General features: G+C 60.2%; 1 protein-coding gene and 1 pseudogene across 1 annotated transcript; both read right to left on the bottom strand.

Moving 5' to 3' along the window:
* Positions 1–1,058: 1,058 nt before the first annotated feature.
* On the bottom strand, positions 1,059–18,060 carry CS (citrate synthase). The gene is made up of 11 exons (XM_030554708.1): positions 17,941–18,060; positions 6,554–6,604; positions 6,139–6,246; positions 5,251–5,316; positions 5,043–5,174; positions 4,695–4,883; positions 3,531–3,730; positions 3,005–3,134; positions 2,811–2,912; positions 2,484–2,693; positions 1,059–2,207 (listed from the first exon to the last, which is right to left on the bottom strand). The coding sequence occupies exons 1-11, from the start codon at positions 17,992–17,994 to the stop codon at positions 2,037–2,039; spliced, it is 1,413 nt and encodes a 470-aa protein (XP_030410568.1). The 5' UTR covers positions 17,995–18,060; the 3' UTR covers positions 1,059–2,036.
* On the bottom strand, positions 12,883–15,418 carry LOC115647857 (annotated as a pseudogene).
* Positions 18,061–19,030: the final 970 nt, after the last annotated feature.

The following is a 19,030-nucleotide window of genomic DNA, read 5'->3' as shown; positions in this document are numbered from 1 at the left end:
CACGGGGCTGCTCCAGCAGCTGGACAGCTCAGGCTCTGCCCTCTGAAATGCTGGACACAGCCGCAGCTGCGGGGCTGGGATGCTGGAATCCTGCCCTAGCAGTGGGGTCGGCTCGGCTCTCCTGACCTCACCTGGCCCCCCAGGCTCTAGTTACAGGAACCATCATTGCCCCAGTGCCCGTTGGGGAAAAGCACCGCCCCTGGCAGCAGGGCCCACTGCAGGCCAGGCCCATCCCAGGGAGAGCCGGGACCAGCTGTTCAGTTCCGCCCCATGCTAGGTGAGATTCCTGCTTCACATGGGCTAGGGAGCCCTGGCACAGCTGGGGCAGCTTCCTCTGGGCTGGGGGGCAGGCCCCTGGGAAGCAGGGACCGGGTGGGTTGTGGAAACAACAGTAGGGGCTTCAGCAGCTGTGAAAAGCTGGCTGGGGACCCGAAGCACTTGCCCCCCCCCCCACAGGGCCGGAGAGATGGCACTGGCTCCATCCCCAGGCCTATGACTTGGTGGAACCAGCCCCGAAAAGCCCCAGATTGGAGCAGTGGGGCTCTGCTAACCCTTGGCTGGGCTGGCGCTCAGAGCCAGGCTGCAGGGGCAGCTCTGGGCCTCAGCCCAAAGCAGCGAGTGGCCGGGGAGGTCAGGTTACCAGCCTGCCGGGCGCTGGGGGCATCATTTGAGCGCCTACCTTCAGGGCTACACAGTTCTCGGCTGGGGCCAGCTTCTAGGACCTTTCATGCAGCCCCTGCCCCATTCAACCCAGCCCTTCCCCACCAGCCAGGGACCCAGAGCCTTGGGAAGGATAATGGCGCCCTCGTGTGGCCATGTGGGAAACAGCACCTAACCCGCATTCCTGGGGGGCTGGCACAAGGGGGGGCTCACAGCGCTACTCAGGGCCTGGCTGCTGACCTGCAGGAGGGGCCGTGCCCCCCACAGAGCCACGTGGGGAATCACACTGCAGCTGAGGATCTGAACCCCAGGGCCCCTCCCTGGCAGTGGGGCACCCCCCCAGCCAGGCCAGGGCTGCATCCTGCCCGCTGGCGCTTCTGACATACGGGGGGAAGCCGTTTTGTTAATAAAAACATTTATTTTGCATTTTGTACAGAGCCACCCGAAGGCTGCGCCAGGCCACAGCCGGAGCCCGCCCAGCGCCCCGGGGGCAGTTAGGGGACAGGGGCATCCACACAAACACACACGGACCAGGGCGGGGGAGGAGTGTATCGCGTCCTTCCTCGGGAGAAAGGGCAGGAGCCAGCTTCACGTCTGCACTGCAACTGCTCAAAAGGTGGCTAGCCACACTGCCCTGTGGCTACTGCCTGCTGCCCAGGAACTCACGTCCTGGCTAGTCTGGGCCAACCCCCGCAGTCCCCCGGCTCTGGCCCAATCGCAGCCTTTCCCCTCCCCTAGGCAGCAATGGGGCTTATGGGCAGGCCTGGCCCCTGCTGGGAGCAAGGAGCTGAGTGGGCAGGAGGCAGGGTAAGTCCCTAGGGGGTGGGATGAGAAAGGGTCCATCCCCTTGGTGTACAGCACGGACCTGCCCTGGGGAGGGGAAAAAGCCCAAGATGCCCTGGCCCACGGCAAAGGAAGTGATTCAAGCGTTCACACGCCCACACCGCCCCCAGCCGGCTCTGGCTCGGCTAAGTGCGCAGGAGGAAGCTGCTTTGCTCTGGGCCTAGGACCGCAGCGGGCTGGGGGACAAGGTAGCACTCAGTACAGTACAGGATCCTGGCCGGGGGGGACAGAGTGGGCTGGCCTAGAAAGCCATGCGGTGGGGGGGGGGGTCCCAGGGGAGCTGCTGTGCTCTGGTTGGCTCAGGAGTTTACCAGAGGTGCCGCTAATGGTGGCAGGGGGGATGGGAAGGGGGCTGATTGTTTTTATCTTAATTTACACCATAAATAACCTGAAACTTATGGTCAGTGCCTCAGAGAAAGGTTTAATTTAGTGGCTGGCCGAGGCCCTTGGAAGGGAAAAAACGTACTGTCTCTTTAAACAGCTCCCGGACAGCTGGCAAGCGCGGGCTCCCCCCCACCCCCCCATCCCTTCCTTTACCCCGATTTGAAGCCCACGAGCTGCATGAGGCCATCCGTGCTCATGGACTTGGGTCTCTCCAGTGGGAAGCCGAGCGCCCGGCTCCAGATGAGCTGGGCCAGGACGCCCAGGGCCCGTGAGACGCCGAACAGCACGGTGTAGTAATTCATCTCCTTCATGCCGTAATACTGCAGGGGGAGAGGAGTGGGGCAGGGGGTTAGGCCAGTGCTGAGCAGCCCCCAGGATCTGCTCGGGGCCTGGGCAGTGGCTGGGCTGTTCTGGCCCCAGGGGGCTCAGAATCTCGACTGCTGAGCCTGGGGAGGGTGAGCTGGAGGGGCTGGGTCAGAGCTGGGCCCTGGGTGGGATGCCCAGCCAGACCTGGCTCAGGGTGGGGGGAGTCCAGGCCACAGGCCCCCTCCCTCACTAGCAGCCCCCGGGGGGCCAGCCTCAGGCCAGCGCCTTACCTGCAGCAGCACCCCGCTGTGCGCGTCCACGTTGGGCCAGGGGTTCTTGGCCTTGCCCTGCTCCAGGAGCACATTAGGGACGATCTTGTACAGCTGCGCCACCAGTTTGAACATGGGGTCCTTGGGGAGGTGCTTGAGGGCAAACTCCCTCTGGCAGGTGTAGCGTGGGTCCGTCTTCCTCAGCACGGCATGGCCGTAGCCAGGGACAACCTGTGGCGAGAGGCGGCCTGGGGTTAGTGCAGGTGGGAGGGGGGTTCCAGACTTGCTTTCCCGGGTGGGGGGCAGCTGCCCAGGCTCACTGCTGCTCCCGCAGCCCCGGGGACTCACCCGGCCGGAGTTCAGCGTATTCCAGATGAAATCTCGCAGCTTCTCGTCAGGCACGTCCTGGCCCAGCTCCTTCTGCAGGTTCGTCAGCCACACCAGCACCTCCTGCAAAACGCGCCGAGACAGGGCAGGGGGGTGAGGCTGGGGCCGTGTCCCCCTCTCCCCACCCCCCACCACGCAGGCGCTGCACCCCCTACCTGATTGGCGAGGCCATGCAGCGGCCCGGCCAGGCCGTTCATGGCTGCAGCGAAGGCGAGGTACGGGTCCGAGAGGGCGCTGCCCACCAGGTGGCTGGTGTGGGCGCTGACATTCCCGCCCTCGTGATCACTGCAGAGAGAAGACTGTTAGCAGAGGGCAGCAGCCAACCTAGTGCCCAAGCTGGGGGGCTGCCAGCCTACCTGGCCGATTCAGGAAGCAGCTTCTGAGGATGGGGGGCCGCTGTGGGACGGGGAGGCTGGATCCAGGTCCCCCGGAAGGCAGCTGCAGCCTTCAGAGCCCGCCCTGGTTCCACCCCGGCCTGCGCTGAACTGCAGGGGGGCTCAGGGCCTGGCCTGCTGAGCTCTGCCAACCGGGGCAGGGGCTCCCCTCTGCACTGTTTGCAGGGCTCTGGAGTTCCGGCCGCCTCCTCCCACACAGGGACGCTCCTGCCTCTCCCCAGGGCGTCCCCGTGCAGCAGGCACCATGCCAGCCTCGCTCCCGGCCGCAGCCCCGTGCGGTTTGCACCTGTGGATGGTGAGGTAGAGCCGCATGAGCTCTATGAACTGGGGGTCGCTGTAGCCCAGCATGTTGCTGAAGTTATGGGACCAGTCCAGGCCTGGGTCGATGGCCCCGATGCTGCTGCCCTCGCGGTACAGGTTGCGGTAGATCTTGGCGGCAATGCAAGGCAGCTTGGCGATCAGGTCCATGGAGTCCTCATAGATGAACTGCGGGCACAAGGGAGAAGGCAGGCTGCTCACTGAGGGCAGGAGCCCGGTTCGGCCAGGGATCCCCACCTTCCTGCTTTGATCCAGGCCTGCCCAGCGGCGCAGCATCCTCGGGCCAATCACAGCCACATGAACGGAGCAGAGTGACCATGCGCCCTCCCGGCTGCGCACAGGGGTTGCTGTTTGAAGGCTGTCTTGTCCCACCCCAGAGGTGGCTGCGTTTCAGTGACGCGACAGCCCGTGTCTATTGTGGGAGGTTAAATCCCAACATGTCCCAGTGCTCTGAGCAGGAAACGGAGAATCAGGCCCCTGACCGCGCTACCCTGGGCGAGCAGATCGCTTTACCCATCCATAGCTAGGGTGGGGAGGTGCCAACCGTGCCAGGTGCAGGGGAAATTAGGTAATTCAGACGGACGATAACAGGCAGGGAAAGCTACTGGAGGGCAGCGAGGAGAAGCCGCAGACCCACCCGCCCAGACAGCCGGTGTCTCTCCGGCACGGGCTCCAGATAATACACCGTTACACACCCAGAGGCCAGAGAGTCTCTGCTCTGATGCCAGGGAGTTGGACTGAGAGGAAATCAGCTCGGCTGCCTTACAAGAACAGGTGCAGCCAGCCCTGTGCAAGCATTGCTCCATCCTCCAGCCCAGCACTAGCCCCATTGTACAGGTGGGCAAACTGAGGCAGAAGGGAAAGTGACTCGGACAAGGCCCCAGAGGGAGTCAGCGGCAGAGCCCCAGACCCACCCATGCTGCAGCACGCTGCCCCTCGAGCTTCCAGCCACCAGTGTCCAGCCACCAGTGTCGGGAGGTCGGCTCTCGACGGCTGCCAGGCTGCTGGCCAGACGTCCTCCCGGGAGCTGCAGGCTGGCCACTCTCCATTGCCCGGCATGGGCAGCAGGGAGCCAAGCTGGGCCTGGCCTTGGCAGGGCACATCCTGGCACAGCTCAGGCCTAGCCCCCTACCTCCCAGTACTTGGCCCGGCTGATGCCCTCGGAGTAGGCCCGGGCGAAGCTGCTCTCGCTGTTGAGCGCGGTGATGGCGGCGCTGAGCTGGGACATGGGGTGCAGGTTGGTGGGGAAGTTGTCCAGCATGGTCACCACATGGGAGGGCAGAGCCGCCCTCTTGGCCCACTCTTGGGAGACCCAGTTCACCTGCGGGAGGAAACACCACACGGGATTAGCCGGAGGAGCACAGAGGGGCTGGGGGCGCAGGCTGCCTGCCCCCACCAGGCCAGGCTAGGAGCAGAGAACAGGCCGCAGCCACATTGGCGAGGCCACGAGAGATCGGAGCCTAGAGCCCCCCCGCCTCACCTGTTCCTGAGTGGGGATGTCTCTGGTCAGCAGCAGCCAGAAGAGACCCTCGGGCAGGGGCTCCTCCCCTCCCGGGGCTTTGGGCAGCAGCTTCTGGCACTCGGGGATGCTGTACCCGCGGAAGCGGATGCCCTGGAGAGAAGGGTGAAGAAGGGAATCAGTCTCCGAGGACAGGGGGCGGCCTGGGGGGCAGTGGGGGAGGCCTTACCTCATCGGGGTCCAGGACAGAGGTCTCGTATATTAACCCCTTCATGCCTCTCATCCCGCCGTATACCTGGAAGGGACAGAGCCGGGAGGCAGTTAGCGGGGTTCAGCGGGCGCTAATGGCAGGAGTTTGCTTGCTGCAGCCAGAGTCGTCACCCTGCTGCCGGGGAGCAGAGCAGCCCCTCTTGGCACCAGCGCTGATTTGACTGTCCGTCGGCTGCCTTAAGCCACAGCTCTGCTCTCCCCTCCACCCCGCTCCCCCGAACACAGGCCCCGCAGGAGGCTGCTGGCAGAGATGCTGCTCCACGGGGATCCCACTGCTGCTTTGAAACCACCTGGCTGGGTCTCTGGCAGCACCGATTGCTGGATCTAAACCCCGCATGCTCAGCTGTGTTACAGCCCCAGCCATCTCTCTGTGGAGCCACCAGGCTGTGCCGTATGACCCAGGGGAGGCCTCTGGGCTCCCACTCTCCCATTTCCATTCCCTGCCTGCCCAGTGCCCTGTCTCACGCTGAGCTCACTAAGGACAGAGCAATCGCGCCTCGATTTCCAGGCACAAAGCGACCGCCAGGACAGAGTGCCCGGCCCAGAGCAGTGCATCTGGGCCACTGCGAACCAAGGGGCCTTCCCCACTGCTTCGCAGCAGCTACTGGCCACTGCCAGGGCAGAGCACCAGATTAGACACCCCAGTGGGCCCATCCAGGGAGAAAGGGAGCCTGTCGAACTGATCCAGCGTGGCAGGGAGGGGGTGACACTGGGCTAGGCTTGCTGTCTGACACAGGGGTTTATGGGTAAAGGTCACTCCCTCTAGGGTGAGGGCGAGAACGAGGTGTCCACGCAGCCCAGCGCCAGCCCCAGCTGAACCGAGACCACACGAGCTGGCCACACTCACCATCTCCACAGTGACTTGTCCGATGACCGTGTTCCCATACTGCTGCCTGAAGCTCTTGATTCTCGACTGCTCCTTGGGAATCAAGTTGGCAAGGACGTCTTTCAGGTTCTGTACGTCGGGGGGAGAAGCAAGAGAGCTGGTGAGGGGCAGCACTGCCCCACGGCGGAGCTTAGCATCGCTAACCCTGGCATCGCTTTGGAGGGAGGGGACCTCGGAGCCAGTGAGGATCTCTGGTTTGTGTTGCACAAAAATCCCTCCAAAGGAGGCCAGAGCACAACATGTAAGCAACGGGATTTGAACTGTGGCTCTGGGATGTTTCCCTTTGGGGTGAGGACATGAGCAGCACTGGAGCTGCTGAACTGGAGAAGCCAGGACCAATTCTCCCCAGAGGCGAGAGGCAGAGGTCTCTACTTACCGTGGAAGTAGAGCTGGCATGTCGGGCAGCGAAGAATATACATGGTGCATTCTGCAGAGAGAGAGAGAGAGGACCTCTTACACGTTAACCTGGCAGTGACATGGAGCATAAGATCCACAGCCTATGTCAGCGTTACGCCAGGCAGGTCAGTATCACCTGGCTGACACCAGCATGGAAACAATCATACCAGGGTGTCCTCACAGCCCCCTCCCCCACATTTCCCTCTGCTGCAAGCAGGTGACCTAGACAGCGCAGCTTTGACCAGGTCACTGATTGGAAGCCAAGAGCCGGAGTCAGAGCGGGAACGTGGAAGCAAACCTCCAGTTCAGAGAGTTATTGGAGCCAGAGCAGTTTGTCCAGGAGGTGGGTGCACCCGACAAAGAAAACACATTTAAATTCCGCCACCTCCTCTCTCTGGGTCAGCAAGGCCAGGCCAGGCCAGGACGAAACGGGGCATTTCGTTTTGCTTCGTACAGATCACGGCCCAGGAAAACCGCTTCCACCTCTCACTCTGTCTGGAGAGAGCGGACAAATCAAGCACGCTCCCGTTACGGGCATGCCCCGACCGCACCCCCCAACCGCACGTCAGTAGCATCTGCGCAATGCTTGGCAAGAGCTGGCAGGGGAGGGAGCGGGACTGTTCCTGTCAGTTACAGCTGCACTCGGCAGGTCCCCGAGAGCAGCATGAGTCATTCCTGGCTTGGCACAGGCAGGGGTGGGGGTGGGCACCATGCAGGTTCAGAGCCAGCCAATCCAGCTGGGTGAGCGGCCTTGAATACCTGCATCCGGAGCAATCGGATCAGGGAGAGAGAGAGACCGAGACCAGCTGGGTCCTTTAACGCTGGCGTGTACCAGCCGAGCACCCGAGCTCAGGGCTGCCTGTGGCCTGCGTAGGGCCCAGTTAGCAGAACGGCCCCTGGGTTTAGTACAATGCAGACACATGCTTATGGAAAAAAATCAAAATCTTTTCCTCTGAGCACGTCACTCAGGGACTGAAATGCTGCCTTTAAATGACACTAAGTGGCCCCCATCACAAGGCTAGTTACATTTGGGAGCTGGCTAATGAGCTGGACACTGAGTCACTAGTAATGCCCCCCCACACACCGCCCTGGCGGGGGGGGGGGGGGGGAGTTTTCAGCTGTACAGCAGTGGGTTTGTGCTGCTGCTATTGGAAAAGTGTGCCTGGGGAAGGAGGGGTCCTTTTCTCAGGTATCCCGCCCGGGGCAGGCTTTCCAGAAGCGACCTGCAGTTCTGCACCCTCAGCTGCCCGCTAGAGGACTTGAGATTTGCAGGCACAGCTGGCACTTGACAGCCCAGTGCCACAGAACGTGCTTTGTGGGTACGAAGGCGGAGACCCGCTGGCAGAAGGTGAATCGGGGCCTTTGCTCCGCTCGATTCGGAGGGCTGGTTCGTAGCACCGCCTGAGCTGGAGAAGGCATCTCTCCTCCCAGAGGGCCAGGCCGCTTTTACTGACAAACGTGCACTTCACACTCATCCGGGAAGCGCTAAGCGGACGGGTTTGCCGCCTGCTCTCGGGGTTGCTGCTGGAGTCAGCGTTGTTGTTGCAAATCCACACGTTCAGTGCGGCACCCACACAAGCAAAAATGTTTCGAGTTGGCCAGGCAATGCCGAAATCCTGGCACAAACTTTGTTCTCGGCGCAAGTGGCTGGGGAAAAAAAATCTGGTTATTTGTTCTGTACACAACGGGCTAGTTTGGGATTCTGCTGTTCCCTCCTTCAAATGGTCTGGAACATCCTGCTCGCCTCGAGTGGCGCTAGGAAAACGGCCAGGAACAGCTAGTCAGGGGATTTGTTTAGCTGCAGGGAACAGTGGAATTATCCCAGCTATGCAAAGATCTCAACATGCACATCAAACCTTGCGTGCGAAAGGGGGTCCAAAGGCTTTAGAAACTGACATGGGATAACATCAGCGGCCACTAAGATCCACATCCCAAGCAATGTTGCTATACCCGCCCACCCCCCACCCCATGTAGCCAGCACTATGTCAGTGGGAGGGTCGCTCCCCTTGCCATAGCTACCGCCTCTGTCGGCGGTATGGCGTCCTACAGCTGCGCCAATGCAGCATTTCAGTGTAGACTTGCCCAAAAAGGGAACCACTTCTGGGGTGGAAAACAGCACCCGGGTCACAGCACACAAGAACTTTCGCACAGAGGTTAAAGATGAAAAACTGGAGCCACCTGGGATCCAGGGAGGCCACCGAGTCGCATTCATAGATTCCAAGGCCAGAACGCTGCCCCACAAGAACTCCTAGAGCAGAGCTTTCAGAAGCTCCAGTCTTGTTGCCTGGGCTCAACACTCCTGCTCTGGTGAGGAGCGTCAGGGGATGGCTACTGAGCACAGGAAGCCAGGCCTTATGGCCGGCTTGCAGGGGAAAGTGGCATTTTCCCAGCCTAACTAGTCTAGCAGGTTTTCCCTTGTAGCCAGCCCAGCAGGTTCTGCGTGGGAAGGAGCCTGCCCTGGGGCGTCACAGTCCCTGGAGGTCTCCCAGCCAAAGCATTAACCTCTCCCAGCCCAAGCACTGGTAGAGGCTTTGCAATGTGGGGGGCTGGGGGGGAGGAAGGACAAATCGGCCACTCCCAAAACGAGTTCAGAGCTGCAGGCAGGGGCTCACGCTGACGGTTCAGAACAGCTCACACCAAGGTTTGTCCTCTCCAAGGCCAGCGAGGGTGGGAACCTGCCTCCGGAGTTATCTGTTCTCGAGCCCAAGAGAGCCTCAGGGAAGAGGAGCAGCACTTCGGGATGCTCCCAGAAACCCTGTGCTGAAGCGGATATTGAGACCACATGGTGGGTCAAGTCAGGACCCCAAAGTGGGTCGCGACTGCATTTTAGTGGGGTCTCTGGGGCCAGCGTTAGATCTGCTGGGGCCTGGCGCTGAAGCATAAGCCCTGCTGGCAATGGGGCTTGGGCTCTCCCCCCCGCATCATGCAGTAATGTGTGTTGTACGAAGGGGGGCGCGGTGCACTGGAGCTTGAGAACCCTGCTCTAGGCGGGGAGAGGAACAGAGTCTAGCCTCCGCAGCGGGAAGATGGAAGCTGCAAGTTTCACGCTGTGCCCATCCCCTCTCTCCACTGCAGGCGGGTCAGCCCTGGCCTACATGCTGCTTTTCTGCTGTACTGACAGACCAAGGGGGGAGTGACTGGTATCGCTTATTTCCTTCGGTGCCAATCTCCCGGCAGCATGGATGCAATCAGACTGAGAAGCAAACCTCAGCTTGAGCGGAAGCAGCTCTTAACTTAGCCCCCAAAGGAGGCATCCTTTCAGGCCAGTTAGTTTCTAGAAACCCAGGAGTCAATATCCAGCCGCTGTCAGTGCTGACCAGAAGGGTCTGATCCCAGAGTACTGCGAGGTGCCAGGAGGGAGAGCACCGAGACGTGGCAGTGTTCCCTCCTGGCCTGCGCCGATCCAGCAGCTGAGCAGGAGAACTCGGCAGAATAACAGCCTGGTTTCCCCTTGGAATGGGAGCAGCTGGTCCCAGATCAGATGCCCAACTTCAGGGAGGTTGTTCTGAGCAAAGCGAAAATGCTTTCAAAGAAGTGGCGTGGGTCCCAGAGCAGGCCACCCAGGTTGTACAGAAGCAGCAAAGATCCCTCCCCTGGACCCGGAGGCATGGGGATGGAAGCAGCCGTGACCCAGATATTCCCTTCTCTCTGAAGCGCAACTCTCCAATGTCTCTCCTTGACGACGTTTGTAGCAATGCCTTCCTCAGGTCCAACCTTACAACGCCCACCGAGGTGCTCTCGCTTTCTCTCCTTACAGATGGGGTGACCGAAGCAGAGGTGACACAGCAGCGTGGGGGACAGAGCCCGGAGCCCGGCTCCTAGCCCGGAGCTCACCCTCTTATGCAAACAGGTGCTTTTATTTAAAAGATCAAGGCTCTTCCAGCAGAGAGCAGCCGCACTGGTCTGCCTCAGCCTGAAAGGCGTCCCACTGAAACACGCCAAGGGGCTGGAACTGACAATCCGGGGGGTGGGTGTCAGAGCCAGGAGACCGGATGTGTCTGCAGGCTACGCTAGTCACCCCTTTGCGCCATGCTGCTTGTGGCCTCCTGGATTTACATCTGGTTCAGTCCCAGCAGCGAGACCGACACCTGCAGACACTGAGGAGCAGATGGTTCCGCTGACAGTCCCGGGAATTCCCAAGACCTCCCACCAGCCTGTGCTTGCCTTGCAGAACAGCCCCAAACCCAAGTGGGGGCACGCTCAGCCGTGGGAGAGGGCTGCCACCTGCCCCTGTCAACACTGGCAGGGTGAGAGGTCCAAGGGCCCTGCAATCTCCCCCGATGATCAAACGCAAACAACCAGAGAGGGGGCAGCCACCGGCTCCCCTCCACCCAGTGGTCGGGACAAAGAGCCGCGACCCAGTCTGAGCCCTGCCCTCCCTGGTAGCACAGAACAGGTCCCCGCCGGTGATTCACCCGCCAGGCGCGGCACAAAGTCTTGCAGTGCGGAGTCACCACAAGCCGCACAATGGTTACCCTGGAGACAACTTCCTCCTTGGGCGTCTCCTCCAGCAAGGTCAGGGGAGGGTGACCCTCGGGCTCCTGGCACCTGGGGGTGGGAACACCATATTGGCACAGCTAGTTTTAAACACCTTGCTGCTAGCTCCATCCCAGGGCTCCCAAGGGGGTGTGTGTGAGGGAATATCCACCCCCATCACAGCCAGGAACGGCTGGTCAGGGCAGAGCTGGGAATAAAGCCTGGCTCTGATTCATTGCCCCAGCAATTAGCCAAAGCTGCCTCCTACCTTGGGTCAGCTGGTCCGGGAGCATCCCAGCTACTCAGCCATGCTGCAGCCTAGATGGGACAGACCTAGGTCCCCCTGCACCCCACACCAGACAGTTGGTTCTGTGGAACACACAGGGTCCCCGAGGGACGACGCTGGCAGAGCTAGCAAGGGACTCGGTTTTTCCATTCGGTCCTGCTGGCTGGGAAGGTTCGGCAGTTTCACAACACTGCTGCAGAGTCTGTGAGCTGAGTAGATGGCACAAAGCGATTGACCCCCAAACCCCAGACTGAACTAGGAATGAAATTCCACCCTCTCCCTCCACCAGAGCAGTTAATAGCCCTGAGCTTTGCTCCATTTTCCTGTTCTCGTCCCAGCCAGCTGGGCAGCACAAAGGAAGTTGAGTCACAGACGTCTCTCATTATGGGGGGCCAGAGTTGGCCCAAAACGTGTTCCTGTTCGGCTATCTCCCCACACCCAGCATCCTCCCCACCAAAAAGGCCTCCACCCAGAGTCGGCTTTATTGCAAAGCTTTAGCCCTACGGCAGGATGAGGATTGTTTTAAATCAGGGGTCGGCAACCTTTCAGAAGTGCTGTGTCGAGTCTTCATTTATTCACTCTAATGTAAGGTTCTGCGTGCCGGTCATACATTTTAACATTTTTAGGTCTCTTTCTATAAGTCTATAATATAGAACTAAACTATTGTATGGAAAGTAAATAAGGTTTTTTAAATGTTTAGGAAGCTTCATTTAAAACTAAATAAAATGCAGAGCCCCCAGACCGGAGGCCAGGACCCGGGCAGTGAGAGTTCCACTGAAAAAATCAGCTGGCGTGCCACCTTCGGCACCCGTGCCATAGGTTGCCTACCCCTGTTTTAAGGGGTCTGGAGTCGGTTTTGCTCAGCCCCCCTGCAAGTTGGCAGATTACCAGAGGAAAGGGTAGAGGGGCAAGATGGGAAACCTGTTTCCAACCTTCTCCACCGAAGGGACTGATTGTTATTCAATGTTTCAGCCAGCTCAAGAGCCGCGTTCTTTTGCACATTGCTTCAGAGATGAAAGCAACCGGAGCCTGGCCTGGGGCTGGAACACAAACAGTGGAAGGAGAAAGACAAAGCATTAATCTAGCAGGAGGGTCTCAGAGCTGACAGGGCACACGCCGCTCCCCAGCCCAACAAGCTTCCAGTCTAGAAAGGAGACTTGCCCTGGGTCACACAGCAAGTGAGTGGCAGAATTGGGAACAGAATTCAGGTTTCCAGACTCCTAGTCTGAGGCCCTACCTGCTAGCCCAGGCTGCTTCTCAGACATCAGGCACAGGCACAGAACAAGAACCATGTTGCCGGTGGATCTCAGAAGCTCCGACAGCATCACTGGACGTGGAACAGGAGTAGAAGGCAGCAAGGGACAGAGAGGGGTGTGTGAAATGGGACCACTTGCTGCAAACAGAGGAGTCTTTCCAGGCCTGGGGAGTGGCTCGCTAAGAGGATTAAAGCGATCACATTAGCAGGAAACATTCAGGGCTGTTATGGTTACCACTGAGAGTTGGTTTCTGGTTCCAGTTTGTTTTTGTTTTGTTTTTTTAATTTTTAAGCACAGATTCAGATGTCCCGTTTCTCCTCGATCACTTTTACTTGCTCTTGGCTTTATGACTCAGTTTTCTTAGGCAGCAGCACGGCCTGGATTTGGGCAGAACACCCCCTTGAGCGATGGTGACTTTCCCCAGTAGTTTGTTTAGTTCCTTGTCGTTACGGATGGCGAGCTGCAAATGGCGGGGGATGATCCTGGTTTTCTTGTTATCGCACGCAGCGTTGCCAGCCAACTCGAGAATCTCAGCAGTCAGATACTCTAAGACAGCAGCCATATATACAGGGGCTCCAGCGCCACTTCGCTCAGCATAATTACCCTTCCTGAGAAGCCGATGAACATGGCCCACCGGGAATTGCAAGCCAGCCCGAGATGACCGGGACTTTGCCTTAACCCTCACTTTGCCGCCTTGTTTCCCTCGGCCGGACATTGCAGCTCTTCCAGTTAAAAGGCAGTGAGTTTAGCACATCAGGGAAAAGAGGAATTACAAGTATATCTGAGCTCCGTCCCTTTCTTTGTGAGTCCTGACCTGGACAATGGGACAGTTAGAACAGAGCCTGTTCCCCCAGCAGGGATAGGAGACAGATCTCCTAGGGCCACAGGAGCGTTCTTTGTACCCTCACCTCGCACGGAGCCTCGCACGCGCTGCTGGTGTGCAGGTGGCAGGGCAAGCCGCACAGTTTAGAGAGAGGGGACTAGGAGCCAGGACTCCTGGGTTCCATCCCCAGCTCTGCTGGGAATCCTGGGGTCAGATTCCATAACAGCAGACAGTGTCCGTTCACAGCTGCAACCTGCGACCCAACAGCTGCAGACAGCCTCTGACAGGGCACCTCCTCCCTAATGCAGGGCACATGCCTTTCACCAAGGCCATGGAGCTTTAGGTCTGAATCTCTTAGCAGAGCCCTGCGACCTGAGAAGCCATGAGTCTGACGCCACGTCATTACCCTAGTCCAGATCCCGGGAAGGGTCATTGCGCTGTGGTGCTGTTGGCTATGGCTTCATTTTAGCCCTTCTTCCTTGTACAGATGTTTAAAGTGTCAGAGGCTGCCCTTGAATTTGGGTCCCCAGACTGATAACTCTGAATTGCTTGCTGGAAACACCACTTTCCTCTTCCAGCGCCTGACCTTTAGACAACACTCCCAGAGCAATGCAAGATCACGAGGTGAAAGCTGCCAGGCCAGCCAAGTGGCACGGTGTCATTTTAACCTTTTCCCGGCAACTGGCGACAGAACCCCACTATTGCAGTTCCAGGGGAGGCTGATTGGTGGGACAGTGACAGCACCAGATTAAGGTCAGAAGGCTCATGGGGGAGCTGGACTGTACATGATTCAGTGGGCAGAGACCTCGCACACCCCACAGGTTCGCTGGCAAGGTTCTTAGCTTTCACAGCTTCAGTTTGACACCCACCCAGTCCTCTCATTCATCCCCTCCTACGCTCACCCCCCCACCCGAGCATCTCATCCCTCCCCCTCAATGGATTTCCACATTGCTAGGCTGCAGGAAGCCCAGCCATGCTCCGACCCCAGGAGCTCACAGGCGGAGAGGTCGAGCCCAGTTCCCAGTTGTGCAGCCCCGGGTGCCGTTGTCTCACCGCTCTCCAGCTCCTCTGGTGACCTCCACGCCCCAGAGAACATGCCACAGGGAGGTTAGGATGATCTATTTGTAGTGCTGCGAGGCCCGTTGGCTCTTATACCACAAGCTAGACAGATATGGGCGGGAAGGGGAAAAAAGCCAAGGCGCTGAAGGGGGGAGTGACTGGCTCAAGGTCACACAGCAAGTCAGTGGCAAAGCCGGGGCCCCTGGCTCCTCCAGTGTCCTATATCCACTGGGCCAAACTGCATCTCCTGAGATTAATTTCCAGGAATTATGTAACTATTCAAGGACATGCCTAAGTGGGGAAGGAGAGGGGAAGCCACAAAGCTGTGTTGCAAAGCAGAGCAAATTCAGACGCCGGAGCTGCTGGGCAGGTCTCTCAGGCCCACAAGTGTTTAGCTGCACAAGAACAGGTGGGGGTTTTACAACAGTTACTCAACCGCAGGCCCGGGGTTTTATCTCCCACTCACACATTCAGTTCGGCATTTAAAAGCCACAAGCTCCTAATCAGGCTACACAGGAGTCGTCCACACAGAGCGTGAGCTAATCAGGAATCAGATCCTGAGCGAGCCTGGCCAGAGCGGGGACGCGCCTCTTCTGCTGGGGCCTGCAGCTGTGGGAGATGCATGACCGGTAGCTGTCAAATCTCACCTAAGTTCCTGCTCTCCTCACCGGCGATGCCTTAGCAGGCCAGGGCAGCCAAAGTATCCAAGGCTTTGACACTCCATCTTTAAGAGACAACCCAAAACTACGGCTCCCAGCATGCAATGCAGCCAGGCCACTTGGTGCAAGATGGAGCACTGCAGGCCTGGGCCTTCCTTCCAGAGGTCAGGCCACCCTAGGGCAGCTGCGATGGGTGCCAGTCGGGGGGGGAGCCTCCTGGCATGATGTTAACGTGGCCCTCAGACGGGCAAAATGTGGACACCTGTAGCACAGAAACTACGAACATACTCACATCCTAAACCCAGCTGGATTCAACCACTGCCCCAAGTGCTTTCCAGTCACATCCTCACCCCGAACGCGCCTGACAGTCTGTCCTCGGGCTCAGCATGCGGACGTCACATTCAATTGCCCGACGCAGGCGTAACAGCATTGGGGTGAGGAAGATGCCGTTACTCCCAAGAAGCAGGGACACTCCTGGACATGAACAAAGGCGGGATTTCCCCCTCCTTTTGCAACCCCCTGAACACACCACCCCAGGAGAGACGGGATTAGAAGAATAAAGCTGAAGGATTTACCCCGGTCACCGTAAGCTTGGCTCATTTGGCTTCTGTTTCAGTCAAAGACTGAAGAACGTGCTAATTTTAGCTTTCTAGGACTCTGGTCAGCTGCTCGGTTTTCTCTGCTCGCCTGCCTTGCTGTACAGACGAAACTTCCCATCCCACCCGCGCAGCAGCCAGGCCCGAACAGCTCCCGAGTCCCTGCCTGGCTTTTCTGACCCTTGGCCATTAAACACGGCGAAGGAGCCAAGAGCCACCACCCGGGAAACGCTGGGAGCAAGTCAGAATCGTCCCAAAATAAAAGTGCCACTCGATAAGCTGCCGAAGGGGATTGTGATGAAACTCGACCGGCCGCGAGTCCAAGCCAGACGCTGAATGTCCCTTTGACCGGCGGGAGGGAGGGCGCCGTGCGGCTCAGAAGCTGCTCGCGCTCACCAACCCAAGTTGGTCCAATACAAGATAACGCCTCCCCCGCTTGCCCCCTCCCGTCAGAGGGCCGCCAGCAGCCTCCCTCCAGCTCCGCGATTGCTAGCCAGGACCCCATTTCGTGGAGCCCAGGGAACCACAGCGCACAGCCCGGCCTGGAGAAGACGGCGGCTGAGGTTTCGTGCCTTTGTTCGGCTCACAGGGAAAGTCGCTGTTACCGTTTTGCGCTTCTTCCAAGCGCCCCACCAAAGCTGCGGTGCTAGAAACTAAACTCTTCCACCCAGGCGAGGTCGCTCCGTAGTTACTGGGCCTGAGGAGGTCAGTTCCCCCCGCAAACCCTACATCCCGCTGGGGCTGCGTGGAACAAAGCAGAGCCTCGCCCTAGGGGGTTCAGGCACCTGCCTCCACCACAAACCCTACATCCCGCTGGGGCTGCACGAAATGAAGCAGAGCCTCGCCCTAAGGGGTTCAGGCACCCGCCCCCCCAACAATCCCAATAATCCCACTGGGGCTGCACAGAACGAAGCAGAGCCTCGCCCTAAGGGGTTCAGGCACCCGCCCCCCACACAAACCCTACAGCCCACTGGGGCTGCACGAAATGAAGCAGAGCCTCGCCCTAAGGGGTTCAGGCACCCGCCCCCACACAAACACTACAGCCCGCTGGGGCTGTGCGAACCAAGGCAGAGCCTCGCCCTAAGGGGTTCAGGCACCCACCCCCACACAAACCCCACAGCCCGCTGGGGCTGTGCGAACCAAGGCAGAGCCTCGCCCTAAGGGGTTCAGGCACCTGCCCCCCCAACAATCCCAATAATCCACTGGGGCTGCACAGAACGAAGCAGAGCCTCGCCCTAAGGGGTTCAGGCACCTGGCCCCCCCCAACAATCCCAATAATCCACTGGGGCTGCACAGAACGAAGCAGAGCCTCGCCCTAAGGGGTTCAGGCACCCGCCTCCACCACAAACCCTACATCCCGCTGGGGCTGCGTGGAACAAAGCAGAGCCTTCCCCTAAGGGGTTCAGGCACCCAGCTCCCCACAAACCCTACATCCCGCTGGGGCTGCACGAAATGAAGCAGAGCCTCGCCCTAAGGGGTTCAGGCACCTGCCCACCCCCCAAACCCAATAATCCCGCTGGGGCTGCGTGGAACAAAGCAGAGCCTCGCCCTAAGGGGTTCAGGCACCCGCCTCCACCACAAACCCAATAATCCCACTGGGGCTGCGCGGAACGAAGCAGAGCCTTCCCCTAAGGGGTTCAGGCACCCGCTCCCCACACAAACCCTACATCCCGCTGGGGCTGCGTGGAACAAAGCAGAGCCTTCCCCTAAGGGGTTCAGGCACCCAGCTCCCCACAAACCCTACATCCCGCTGGGGCTGCACGAAATGAAGCAGAGCCTCGCCCTAAGGGGTTCAGGCACCTGTCCCCCCCAACAATCCCAATAATCCCACTGGGGCTGCACAGAACGAAGCAGAGCCTCGCCCCAAGGGGTCCAGGCCCCCAGGACGGACACCAAGCTCCCAGCCAGCCCTGCGGCTTCAGGCCCCTTTGCGCCCCCGGAAGCCGGAGCTCAGCCCTTTGGGGGGCCCCCAGCCGGCTCCCCGCGGATGGGGGGGAGGCAGAGCCCCCCCACCAATGGGCAGGGTTGAGTGGCTGCAGCCGGGGGGGGGGTGTCACGGGGCGTGGCTCAGCCCTGCCAACACGAGCCCCCCATGCACGTGGGGGTCCCTGGGAACTCGGGGTGCAATTCCCCACCCCCCCCCGGGCAAAGCCTTGCGGGGGCAGCTCCCACGCGGGACCCCCACGTGGCCCCCGGACACGCACGGGCTCACCTTGGCGCCCAGCAGGCGCGCGGCCGCCCGGCGGCCGGCTGTCAGTAAGGTCATGGCGAGCGGAGCCGGGTGCTGCAGCCGCCGCGCTCGGGGGGCCTGGGCCTGGGCCGGGCCTGGGCCGGCGGCGGGGACCAAGGTTGAAGGAGGCGGCCGAGGAGGGAGCGGCGCCCGGGGGTGGGGGGAGGGGTCCTCGCGACAGCGAAAGGGGCGGAGCGCGCTGGCGGCTACGGCCCGCCCGCCGGGGAGGTTATTAACATAGCCCCGCCCACTCGCGGCCGCGCCGCGCTAGCCTATTGGCCGGGGTGGTGAGATGGGCGGGGCCTAGACGAAGGTGGGCGGGGGGGCACGTAATGGCGCACGGACGGAGCCTGGGTATAGGTGGCCAAATCGAATGCCTGAAAACTCAGTGTAACCCAGCGGGCTTGCCCCCGCCCCTCCCCCACCCGGGCTGAGCGGTGGGGGGGGGGAAGGGGCAACATGGGTTCAGTTCATCCCAGAAGGGGCTGAATCATATGGTGATGCCCCCCAGCCTCGCTGTGGCACAGCCAATGACACGGTGTGGCCCCCCAGCCTCGCTGTGGCACAGCCAATGACACGGTGTGGCCTCCCAGCCTCGCTGTGGCACGGCCAATGACACGGTGTGGCCTCCCAGCCTCGCTGTGGCACAGCCAATGACACAGTGTGGCCTCCCAGCCTCGCTGTGGCACGGCCAATGACACGGGGGGGGAAGGGGCAACATGGGTTCAGTTCATCCCAGAAGGGGCTGAATCATATGCTGATGCCCCCCAGCCTCGCTGTGGCACAGCCAATGACACGGTGTGGCCTCCCAGCCTCACTGTGGCACGGCCAATGACACAGTGTCACCTCCCAGCCTCGCTGTGGCATGGCCAATGATACAACGTCACCATGGAGCCTCGCTGTGGCACGGCCAATGACACGGTGTTGCCTCACAGCCTCGCTGTGGCACGGCCAATGACTCAACGTTGCCTCGCAGCCTCGCTGTGGCACGGCCAATGACACGGTGTTGCCTCACAGCCTCGCTGTGGCACGGCCAATGACACGGTGTTGCCTCACAGCCTCGCTGTGGCAC

The sequence above is a fragment of the Gopherus evgoodei genome, chromosome 3 (assembly GCF_007399415.2).
Source record: "Gopherus evgoodei ecotype Sinaloan lineage chromosome 3, rGopEvg1_v1.p, whole genome shotgun sequence".
Classification (NCBI taxonomy): domain Eukaryota; kingdom Metazoa; phylum Chordata; order Testudines; family Testudinidae; genus Gopherus; species Gopherus evgoodei.
This window is presented reverse-complemented; position numbering and strand designations above follow the sequence as displayed.

Excerpts from the sequence above, each read along its gene's own strand:
- CS (XM_030554708.1), bottom strand. The coding sequence starts at position 17,994 with ATGACCTTACTGACAGCCGGCCGCCGGGCGGCCGCGCGCCTGCTGGGC. Across the intron at positions 6,247-6,553 it reads ATGCCAGCTCTACTTCCACG|AACCTGAAAGACGTCCTTGC; the intron begins GTAAGTAGAGAC and ends CCCGACGTACAG. Across the intron at positions 2,913-3,004 it reads TGCATGGCCTCGCCAATCAG|GAGGTGCTGGTGTGGCTGAC; the intron begins GTAGGGGGTGCA and ends CGCGTTTTGCAG.